The sequence below is a fragment of the Nomascus leucogenys genome, chromosome 6, assembly GCF_006542625.1.
Source record: "Nomascus leucogenys isolate Asia chromosome 6, Asia_NLE_v1, whole genome shotgun sequence".
NCBI lineage: Eukaryota > Metazoa > Chordata > Mammalia > Primates > Hylobatidae > Nomascus > Nomascus leucogenys.
Genome location: NC_044386.1, coordinates 4811780 through 4823902, shown reverse-complemented (window position 1 = coordinate 4823902; position 12123 = coordinate 4811780). Strand labels below are relative to the sequence as shown.

The 12123-nt window shown below is 48.3% G+C and overlaps 1 protein-coding gene across 1 annotated transcript in view; it reads right to left on the bottom strand.

Annotated features, from left to right (window-relative positions):
• Positions 1-1563: 1563 nt before the first annotated feature.
• Positions 1564-12123, bottom strand: part of ADAMTS16 (ADAM metallopeptidase with thrombospondin type 1 motif 16) — a 163485-nt gene continuing 152925 nt past the window's right edge. The window contains exons 22-23 of the mRNA XM_003263214.2: positions 3591-3738; positions 1564-2849 (exon numbers count right to left, since the gene is read on the bottom strand). Of these exons, the coding sequence (XP_003263262.2) occupies positions 2734-2849; positions 3591-3738 (264 nt within the window). The 3' untranslated portion in view covers positions 1564-2733. The remainder of the gene's footprint in view (positions 2850-3590; positions 3739-12123) is intronic.

Here is a 12123-nt window from a genome sequence, read left to right as displayed (position 1 = left end):
TCATTAAAATGTGGGCAAAGCACAAGACTGGACACTTCTCAAAAGAAGACCTACATGCGGCCAACAAATAAATGAAAAAAAGCTCAACATCACTGATCATTAGAGAAATTTAAATCAAAACCACAATAAGATACCATCTCACACCAGTCAGAATAGCTATTATTAAAACGGCAAAAAGCAACAGATGCTGGCGAGGTTGTGGAGAAGAAGGAAGGCTTCTACACTGTTGGTGGGAGTGTAAATGAGTTCAGCCATTGTGGAAGTCAGTGTGGTGGCCCCTCAAAGACCTGGAGACAGAAATACCATTCAACCCAGAAATCCCATTACTGGGCATATACCCAAAGGAATAGAAATTGTTCCATTATAGACACATGCACGTGTATTTTCATTGCAGCACTATTCACAATACCAAAGACGTGATCAACCCACATGCCCATCAATGATAGACTAGATAAAGAAAATGTGATACCTATACACCATGGAACACTATGCAGCCATGAAAAGGAACTAGATCATGTCCACTGTAGGGACATGGATGGAGCTGAAAGCCATTATCCTTAGTAGATTAACACAGGAACAGAAAACCAAATACTGCATTTCCTCACTTATATGTGGGAGCTGAATGATGACAACACATGGACACGAGTGGGTGGGGGGACAACACACACCGGGTCCTGTCAGAGGGTGGGGGGATTGGGGGAGGGGAGAGCATCATGAAGAATAGCTAATGGACGCTGGGCTTAAAACCTAGGTGATAGGATGATCTGTGCAGCAAACCAGCATGGCACACGTTTACCTGTGTAACAAACCTGCACATAAGATTTCTATAACGCCTGGCTTCCCACCTGGCATTATAGAAATGGCCAGACTCATCGAAAAAAAAATAAAATCTCACAACACACAAAAACAAAACACAGGACTCTAAGGTCATTGTCACATCGGCTGTGTGGCTGACGTCTGCTATAATAGAACCGTAACTCTTCTTAGGATGGTAGGGTTTTGATGTAACCTATACTTCCCGCACAGGTACCCTCAAACTTAAAATAAAAGTTGGAAAAAAGAAAAGAAAAAGAAAGAAAAGAAACTCTGCTTGAGGCGCCAGGCTGCTGTCCTGTGCAATTCAAACTCGAGGCTGCAACCTCAACTTTTACCTATCTCCAGCCTGCCGGCCTGCCCTCCAAATTCCAAAACTGCCAGCCTCCGCAATCCTGAGAGCCAATTTCTGAAAATAATTTGCTCCCCATCCCCCGCCCCACCAACCCTCTCGATGTCCTACTGGTTCTGCTTCTCTGAAGAAGCCTGACTAACACGAGTTGAGGTGGCACGGGGAGGTCCCACCTCCTTTTAATTAAATGCAGCACGAAGCCACCATCACCAACCGCCAACATCTCCCCTGCAGCCTCCTCCTCACTCAGGGGCACTTTCTTCTAGGCCATTTCTAGTTTTCTCCTACAGTCAAGAGCCCCATTTCTTCCGCTTTGAGACCTGTCTCCCGGTATCTTTGTTCCATCCTTCGATTTCAGAAACAAACCTTGTGAAGAATCATGAGGTAGCTCAGAAGCACACTGTACCATATAAACTTTATTATAAAACCTCAGCAAATATAAATATCCAGGTGCCCCTTCGGAATGGAGCCACAGCACCGGACAGGAGAACAGCAGCGGCACTGAGGATGGCGGGGGTGACGCCGGAGACGCCGGGCAGATTCCCACCCTAACACCCTCCAGCCTGGCTTCCCACCTGGTGTTACAGAAATGGCCAGACTCACCGAAAAAAAAAAAGATTAAAATCTCACAACACACAAAAACAAAACACAGGACTCTAAGGTCATTGTCACATCGGCTGTGTGGCTGACGTTTGCTATAATAGAACCACAACTCTTCTCAGGATGGTAGGGTTTTGATGTAACCTACACTTCGATCTGTCATTTACAAAGAAAAGCATGAAGAAGTGGGTTTTTAAAAGGATGCCCACTTGCAAATAACTGAGAAAGATAAAACATAAAATATAAAAAGTCTCTCCTTCAATGCATGAATCTGAAAGAGATGGAAGCACCTTAGCAGGAATTTCATTTTTCCCATTTCCATAGGCAAAGTCCCAAATCAGAATGCAGTCCCCCGGCCAGTGACCCTAGAGATGACGCTGGCTTAGGCGGTGGCTCCAGGTTCCTGGTAAGAGATGCTCGGCAGCTGGGGGGGAGGAGGAGGAGCCTGGGCAGCCTCCTGGAGCTCCCCTGACCTCCACTCAGGAAGCTGGTCACTCCTGATGGCTCGAGGGGCCTTCCCAGTGGGAGGGGAGGCTGGTGAACTTGGGGGTACATATTTTGTATGTTTTCCTTATTTCATGGCCTTTCCTTCTTTTTATAAGGCACCAGACATTTAGCAAGTTCAGCCCCGCCTGTCTTTTTGACTTGATTTAGCTGCAATACAGGCAGGGGTGAGTGCTGCCTCTCCCGCTGTGGAGCCTGCCTTCTGCCTCACGAGCCACAGCTCTGTCTGCCAGGGTGCCACATTTCAGCCTAACAGGAGGGGCTGTGTGCACGGGGACACAGGTCTGCACCCAGGCTCACAGTGAAACGTACATACATACAATCCTGGTCAAAGAGGCTAACATGGTTTTCTTCTTTTGGCTTTGATCTTCCTTGGATGTATTCCGACATAGATTGCACAGCTCATTTGTGGGAAATTTCTCTGCCACGCAGGCACTTTCTCTGCCACGGAAAGCGGTCCTGACTCATAAGTTGGACTTAGAGCAAGTCTTGCAGCACTGCTTGCCATAGAACTTGTGGCTGCACATCCCGTGTTGGGGTACCAGGTAGCACCAGTGGAAGTAATCTTTGCAGAAGGCATCTGAAAATGAGCAGAGCTGCATTACTCAGTGATCCCGAGCGCAGCGACCGATGTTGCCAGCTAATAGCTCTGTCTGGCAAATAAAAGCGAATTTGTCACGCTCCACGGCTGCTGCACAGAGGCAGTCCCCAGGTCTGATAGGGGTCCCGTGGAGCTTATTATTTTCACAAGACCCTTCTTGGAAGGTTCCTGCAAAACCAAAATTTTCTTCTTGTGCTGAACCCACTCACTCAACCACGCATCTACCCGTTGGAGCCTCTGTTGACTGAATTTCAATTCTCCAATTCTCTGGTTGAGACAAACCACTCGCCTTCCTCGAGCCACAATATCTCTCAGAATAGCCTTAACGGGCGCCCGGCCATCTGTCTCTGCAATGCTGGGGGATTTTGTGTGTGCACAGGGATGGCATTTAGAGGGCACCCAGTGAATAAGGGAGGCTTTTGTTTAACCTAGGGAGAAAAGCTGCTTTAGTTAAGATTGCTTTCTTTAAATACAGTGAACAGCATTGATATAGGAAAGAAGTCATGCTTATGTCACGACCGTCTATGTTGTCCTGGGGCGTCATGAGAGGCAGCAGGGTCTGCTCTATGGACCATTTCATTGTAAAACTGGAGAAGATGCAAAGAGAGAAAAGGTAGATCAGACACAAGACCCTAACTCCAGGCCCTCCAAGGAACTGCTCCAGAAACCTCACATTCCAGCCCCATGCCCAGGTCATGCCGAGGGGCCCCATGCACTCACCTTTCTTCTCTGCAATGGGGCAGAAGTGAGTGTTGCAGGCCAGGGAGGCCGAAGGCTTCTGGTGCAGGAGGCAGCCTGAGGCCGGCCGGCCCCCGGCCAGGCACTGCACGGACCTCGTCTGAACGCCACCCCCACAGCTGGCTGTGCACTGTGAGAGCAACACACACATGTCACCATGGCCCCAGGCTCTCAGGCACCTGGTCCAACTTGGTGTGCCCACCTTTCTAAGAGGCCTGCTGCTGCAGGCCAGCAAGGGAAGAGCGACTTCAATGGGAAGAGAGCCTCGCAGAGGCAGGTGGAGTTATGGTTGGCCACGATGTGCACGAGCGAGCACCGTCCCTGCTCACCTTTTCCAGAAGCAAGCACCAGGCATGCACTGGGCCAGGCCTCTAGCAGAGAATTCCAAACCACCCAGCTGACATAACTCCTGGAACCCTTTCTGTTGTTCAGATAGAAGACAGCCTTGAGCGGGGACAGGACTTGCTCAGGCTGGGATTTGAACCGCTAGAGTTGGATTCTACGGTCTCAACAGAGGGTTCCCGGGCTTGGGCTTTGTATGGGCTGAGTTCACTTTTTAAAAAAGTAAGTATACTGCCGGGTGCGGTGGCTCATGCCTGTAATCCCAGCACTTTGGGAGGCTGAGGCAGGTGGATCAACTGAGGTCCGGAATTCGAGATTAGCCTGGGCAACATGATGAAACCCCGTCTCTATTAAAAATACAAAAAAAATTAGCTGGGCTTGGCGGTGGGCACCTGTAATCCCAGCTACTTGGGAGGCTGAGGCATGAGAATCGCCTGAACCTGGGAGGCAGAGGTTGCAGTGAGCTGAGATCATGCCACAGCACTTCAGCCTGGGCAACAAGAGCAAAACTCCATCTCAAAAATAAATAAATAAATAAATAAACTGATTTAAAAAGCTGATATTCATGGATTGGCATATTATCTCCTCAAATTACAGGCAGCAAGGAAGAACAAACTTAGATCCCTCTGCCAATAAAGTTACCTACAAGTTATCCTTCTGACTGAAAAACATGAAAAGACTTAACATCTTGGTTTCTATTTACAGTATTTCACAGAACATGGTTGCTGATGTTACCACCTGGGACCTGGTGCAAAGGTACTTACTTCCCTAACTCTTGTCCCCAGGGCCAGCCCTTGTCACTGCTGGTTGGGGTAAACCCTCATTTCCTCTTGCCTCTGCATTTGAAAGCACCATCCCCTCCACCCAGACCATTTGAGGTGGTCTCTCTGTCTACAACTGTGAGTGGCTGGCCAAAATTAATCTCAGGTATGGATAGAAGGAGAAGTGTCTGGAAGGCTAGAGTATTTTTGAGTGTGTCAATGACAGTTGCGTGGCCACAAGGAAACTGGTGCATATCTGGGGATACCAGCCTTGTTCTCTGAGCCTAGCGTGAAAGAAGTAGTGCCCTTCAGGGAATGCCCTTGCCAAGCCACCCTTTCTGGTGATCCGATGGGGAGAAGCTTGACAAGCCAATCTTTACAGTGGCACCATCACCCACATTCCCAGGCCCCCGATGCATAAGGGTGGGCACCGCCAGCTGCTGGGGCTTATTTTGCTAAGGTGTTGGCATCCTATTGAGGCTCCCCCAATACTCAGAGTATCAACAGCACAGGGAGAGAGAGGGAAGGAAGAGAATGAGCTCGGTTAGATTATCTTTCATGAGCTGGCATAATGCACACACCACAGAACACCAGCGGGACCCATCTGAGATCAACCACTGCAAATAAATCAGGGGTCAGGCAACTAAAGAGACAGAGACACTGGAATCTGTGATTGAGTCATTTGAAAAATAAAACTACCCACTGTCTAGACTAAATCATGTAAATTGTGCTCAAACGAGGCTAGGGTTGGAATATGTTGAAAATGTAAGCAATTAAAGGAGCACCTGCAAGAAGATCGGGTCAGATAACATTTTGGAAGTCCTGGTGCATGGTGGGTGAACAAAACAACAAAACTGCTGCTTTAAAATGCAAGGATCACACTGTGAAAAACTGGGGACATGCATGACTCCCTTTGCTGCCCCAAACCTACAAGAGAGTATGTCAGAGACCATTCCAGCAAGTGACGGCATCAGGCCTGGGGCTGGTTCTCCACAGCCCAAACCAGCCTGCAAGCGAACAACCAGGGACTGAACCTTTCTGGGACCTCCTGCAATCAGAGCTTTGCAAAGTGACTTCAATCGCTGGGGACGGGATTCAGTGATGGAGCAAGTCAAACATCTTTATCTGCCCATTGAGAGGAGAAAAGTTGGAGACACAAATGGCCCTGAAAGTCACAAGCTGGAACTGTTTGTTTTTTCCCCTTTGGATGAAGAATGGCTGAGCCCCTGAGCATGTGTCTGGAACGTATCCGGGAGGCTTACTCCCTTTGCTTCAAACCCAATTTTAGAAAAAGTCGTCAACAATATATGACTACGGAAAGTAGAAAAAAAATGTGGGGAGATTCACGTTTGATTTCAGAATTATCAGGGTCACAAGGATAGAGCCAGATGTTGCCCATCACTTATTGCATCTTTCTGAACATTCTGCAGAACCACATTTCTGCCTTTTTTCTCTGCTGTCTGCATTCCAGACACCCACTTAGCTCACACAGTGTGCCGAGAACCTTAGGGCTGTGGTCACCCTGCTGAGACAGCAGGTCGCAGGAACTCTTTGGTCACATCTGCATCCATCAGTGTCCACAACATCTTTTGTTTCTTAGGTTAGATTTATTTTATGATAAGTGGCTCAGGCAGAATTCCATTCTTGCTTAAGATATGCCTCAATTAGAAATCAAGAAATCTCCACATGGGTTTGGTTTTTTTTTTGTATCATTTAAACAGTTCCAAAATAATTAATTTGTGGTTTGATTGATTTTTGTCACTGATTCACTTATTCAGCAGATTTTAATCACTGATACGGTTTGGCTGTGTCCCCACCCAAATCACATCTTGAACTGTAGTTCCCATAATCCCTAAGTGTCATAATCCCATAATCCCCACATGACCAGGAGGGCAGTAACCGAATCACAGGGACGATGACCCCCATGCTGTTCTTGTGATAGTGAGTGAGTGAATTCTCATGAGATCTGATGGTTTTGTAAGGGGCTTTTCCCCCTTTCCTCAGCACTTCTCCTTGCTGCTGTCACGTGAAGAAGGACGTGTTTGCTTCCCATTCCACCATCATTGTAAGTTTCCTGAGGCCTCTCCAGTCCTGCGGAACTGTGAGTCAATTAAACCTCTTTCCTTTATAAATTGACCATCTCAGGTGTCTTCATTAGCAGCGTGAGAACGGGCTAATACAATCGCCCACCTCCCCAGTACTAGGCACTTGACATAAGTGATGAACACAATCGACTCGGCCCTGAGCCTTAGGACAGTTGCAGAACCTTGCTACTCACGATGAGGTTCTTGGCCCAGCCACAGGGGACTGGGGGGAAGCTTGTTATCAGGGCCAACTCTCAGCATCCCTGCTTCCAAGACGCACGGTGTCAGAATCTGCACCATTCCCAGATGATTCCTATGCACAGGAGGTGTAAGAAGCACCAGTCCAGAGAGTTTTACAATTCCCCGTGAGAAAAATTCATGGGGAAAAAAACCTTCCACATTTCTCAAAATTTTCATTTCTTTATGTAAGATGAAAGAAAAATGTTCAGCTGCACATTTTGAAAATATTTTGAATGGATAAAGATGGTGATATACTAGGAGATGAAAAAGAAGAAACCTGAAAATGTTTATTCACTTTTCATTCCAGGAAGAAAAAAATCTAAGTTGTTCCTCAGTCTCCCAAATACTATGGCTTAAAACTCAGCACAGCCGTTTAGAATTCACCTTCCAGGCGTTCCCTTGGCGACTTCCAAACAGACAGACGGATCCTAAAAGTCACCTGGAGCCTTGACAATCGCACAGACTCCTGCATGGCAGAGCTCATCTCTCAAACAAAGGGAACAGAAAATAAACAAATACATGCTAATTCCTGGAGGCCACAGGCTTCACCCATTTATTTTCCTACTGTGAAGTCTCTCCTGAGAGGCCTGCTCTAAGTCCCTCTCTTTATTCACCTTCCTCCTGACGGCCTTGGTGTACTCTCTCTCTCCCGGCTTAGAGCTTCTGCCCTGTAACTTTCCACTATTCCAGGACCAAATGTTCATGCTCATTTCAGGATGGGATGGCAGAGACCTCAATGGCCTTATTCACAGAAACCTCTGCTGTCCACATAACTGAGGTGAATTTTTGTACAAATCCCACTGGTTACAAATATAAACTCCCTCAAACTCAGGAGGTGTGTATGGTGACCTTCTCTATCCAGCAGCAGGCCAGTTCTTGTTTTTCTGGGCACCACATAATTTTGGAAGATGATGAGAGCTGATTTAGTGTGGAATTATCAGAGGTGGGAGACTAGATCAGGGTTCAGGGGATAACCCTGGGATAGACTGTGCAGCGCTCACCCAGCCACATCGGTTGAGATCTCCATGCACTCTGTGCGTGTTTGTGTACACACGCAGGCACGTGTGCTCCTGTGTGCACTTGGTGCAGAATGCAGTCTTAATTGCCACGGTGGAAAATCAAATTCATTCTCTGTCACGGCTGCTGCCCCTCAGTGCCCATGAGTTTCCAAATCAGTGTGTGCACCGTCCTGGTCACAAATTGACCAAATTGTGGGGAGCTCCCAGAATGAGCCGGGGCCCCCCCACACTGCCCAGCACTGAGGGCACACCCTGTCTCTGCATGTGGGGTCAGTGTCCAACAGGTGATCGCACGCCAGCCATTCCCAGACCACATTAGCGTGGGAACAACCTGACACTAAGCCCAAATGACTGCAGTGATTTAAATCAGTCCTGCACTGCCCTGCACCACGAAATGTGAAGATAAGCAAAACATCTAAATCAATAGAAATCCTGCAGACCAAATAATAGGAACGGCGATCTTTAGACTGTCACAAGAATAAGCCTGTCTGGTGGCAAAGTTCAGCCAGGCCCGGGCCATTCATTACCGTCTGACAATTTCCCACTGTGTGAAGGCAGAGACTTGGGCACAAGCGCTACGGTAAACACAGCCCTTTCAGCCATTACCACCCCCAGGAAAAGTTACAACTTCAGAAAGCAGCAGATGAATCATGGTGGATAAAGACTTCAGCCAGCTTATGGTAAAAATGACTTAAACAGATTGAGCATCTCAGACCGGCAACAGCTATTAAAGACGCAGTTTAGGTTTTAGATGTATTTTAGGGTATACATTAAATAATGATAAAGCTTGCTTTCCACTTTCTAAATTTGCCTGAAGTCTCTGCAGTAAGCCGGAGGGTGGTTAACGTGGGCTTGGCAGCCAGAGGTTAGGGTTCAGTTTCAGGGTCCTCAGTTTTGTCTTTGCCCCTCACCCACATTTCTCACAGACAGAGAAGGCAAAGTGTCTGCCTGAGAAATGCCTTGACTCAGCTGCCTAGCTCACTTGCTGCTTCATCTGACTCAAAAGACAGCAGACTCAGAAGAAAACGAAAGGAAGGGGGCTGCGTGCAGTGGCTCATGCCTGAAATCCCAGCACTTTGGGAGGCCGAGGTGGGCGAATCACCTGAGATCAGGAGTTCGAGACCAGCCTGGACAACATGGCAAAACCCCGTCTCTACTAAAATTACAAAAATTAGCTGGGAGTGGTGGTGCACACCTGTAATCCCAGCTACCTGGGAGGCTGAGGCAGGAGAATCACATGAACCTGGAAGGGGGAGGTTGCAGTGAGCTGAAATTGCACCACTGCACTGCAGCCTGGGTGATAAGACAAAACTCTGTCTCAAAAAAAAAAAAAAAAAGAGAGAAAATGACAGGTCTTCTGGGCAAAGTTTGTAGCTACTGATACTTTTTGTCCATTTAAAATAGGACATGCTTGCAAAGGATAGAGTTCAAATGTTCCCTGCTCCAATCATTTAATTTCAATGATTTATTTCTAATTGGAATACTTTTGGGGGAGGGGTTCATGTATTTCTAAATGAAAAAGCTGCATCTGGTTTGGAGGTAAACAGGAAGCAGAAGTGGAGCTGGCCCACAACCCGGTGAAGCACGCAGAGCTGGGGTGAGCTCTTTATGAGCTGCTTCTCCCCGGGTTCCCAGTTCCTGCAGAGCTCAGGGACTGGCACCAAAAATTCTGTGGAGAAATAAAGAAATACAGCTGCAGCCAGGCTCAGACACTACAGTTTTTAAAGAAGCGAACCGATGGCCGGGTGCAGTGGCTCATGCCTGTAATCCCAGCACTTTGGGAGGCTGAGGCGAGTGGATTACAAGGTCAGGAGATCGAGAGCATCCTGGCCAACATGGTGAAACCCCATCTCTACTAAAAAATACAAAAATTAGCTGGGCGTGGTGGTGTGCACCTGTAGTCCCAGCTACTTGGGAGGCTGAGGCAGGAGAATCGCTTGAGCTGGGGAGGCGGAAATTGCAGTGAGCCAAGATCACCCCACTGCATTCCAGCCTAGTGACAGAGCGAGGCTCCATCTCAAAAAAAAAAAACCAACAAAAAACAAGCGGACTGATACACAGCAACACCATCTCACACATGCACACCCAGAGCTCCAGCGAGCGGAGTGAAATGTGATGTCATTTGGAGGGCATTTTGAAATGGTTTTATTTTAGTAAAATTTTAGCTAATACTGAAAAAAGATTCCAGGGTGGATTAAATTGGTTCAGATAAATATTTGTTTGGTTCCTTTACGAAGATTTAGATAAAACAAAAAGAATGTGTTATTTATTTATTTATTATTATTATTTTTTTGCCTATGTCAAACTTGCCTGGTTCACTGCAGGTTCCCGTGCAGGGCTGGGTTTAAGTTGGCGGATGCTGATTTTGGGTCTCGGTGGGTGGTGGGTGTGAGTGAAGGCAGAGGCCTGCAGAGCTAGGGCTACTCCATTTCAGGGGGAGTCAGGAAGGCCGAGAGTGGAAGAGCCAGCAAGTCCATCACTTCCCAATGTCCTGGCCACAGGGGCTGCAAGGCACAGGGCCCTGAGATTCTGTGTCTCTTGTTTGACACGGGAGAAGTCCAAGTGCCCGCAGAAGCCACGGGCATTCAGTGAGACCCAGCCCCTCCTGCTCACATACCCCTGCTCCTCGTGGCTCTGGGCTAGGACTCTGCAGCATATAAAGCGAAAGAAGACACTTGCCTTCAGGCAGCTGACCCTCTCTGGGGTCAGGAAGAGACACAATGAGACAAGGACACAAATAACACCCCTGTGAATTCCCTGAGGCTGCCGTAATAATCGCTACAAACTAGGGGCTCGAAACAACAGAATTTATTCTTTCACAGTTTAGTTTGCCAGAAATCCAAAATCAAGGTATGAGCGGCAGAGGTGGTTCCTCCTGGAGGTTGAGGGGGGGCCCGTCGTGCCTGGTGCAGAATCTGGTGGTGCCGGCAGTCCTCGGTGTTCTTTGTCATATGGGCACCCCTCCGATGCCTGCCTCTGTCATCCATCACACAGCCAGTGGCACCCGACACTTGCTCTCCATGTGAGGAGTCCCTGTGTCTTCCTGTGGTCTTCTCACAAGGACAGCCAGTCTTTGGGTTTGTGCCCGCTCTAATCCAGGATGATGTCAGCCCAGGTAATTACATCTGCATCTATTTCCAATAAGTCTACATTCTGAGGTCCCGGGTGGACATGAATTTTGGAGACATTACTCAGCGCAGGACGCTGCCAATGAGACACAGTGTGGGGTCCCTCTCCAGAGGAGAGATGACCAGTGGCGGGCTGGAAGTGGCCACAGGAAAGGGAATTGGGGGCTAGGAAGGATGAGAGATGGGCTGTGCAGTGTGGGTGGGGTCCTACAAGCTGGAGGATGGTGGATATGAGAGGAGAGACACAGGCTTGAGGAGAGCTGGTCACCATCAGGGACCAATGGCTCCATCTCACCCAGCATTTGGGGGATGCTTGGTTGTTGAGCTCAGCCTCCCTTGTTTACACCTTGACCCTGGCTGCCCAACAGGCACCTGCACTGATTTCTGTTCCAGGACAGGCTGTGCAGGCAGGGAGCCCTCTGCCTGTGGAGTGGCCTATGGTGGGTTTTGCCCCACTGGCAGGTCAGTCTCAGGAATTCTTCAATCATCAAAAACCCAATCAAATTGGTTACTACGGGGCCTGGTCACCTGACCGGGATGTGAACTGTGCACGACTCTTTATGAGCTCCTCTGGCCACACTCTGTTTGCTTTCTCTGGCAGCGCCTCTCCCTCTTCTGATCACATGCACACACACACACAGACACACACACGAGGACATGGCCTGGATCTCCTAAACCCACAGATGCACTCTCCAGCCCACCCCAACCAGCAGTGTGCTTGGGTGTATCTGTTTCCACTTGCATCACGGGTCAGCAGCCAGGAAGCACATGGTTGGCCAATGAGGGTTACCTTTGGCTTTTAAAGATGGCACCGTCACAAACAGGTCTCTCAGCAGATGCATAGTATCCATGGACAATGAAAGAAAAACCCCAGACAAGTGTGTGCTTTGATGGTCTGTGCTGCAGGAGGAAACTTTACTCTAAAGACGGAATATTAGCAG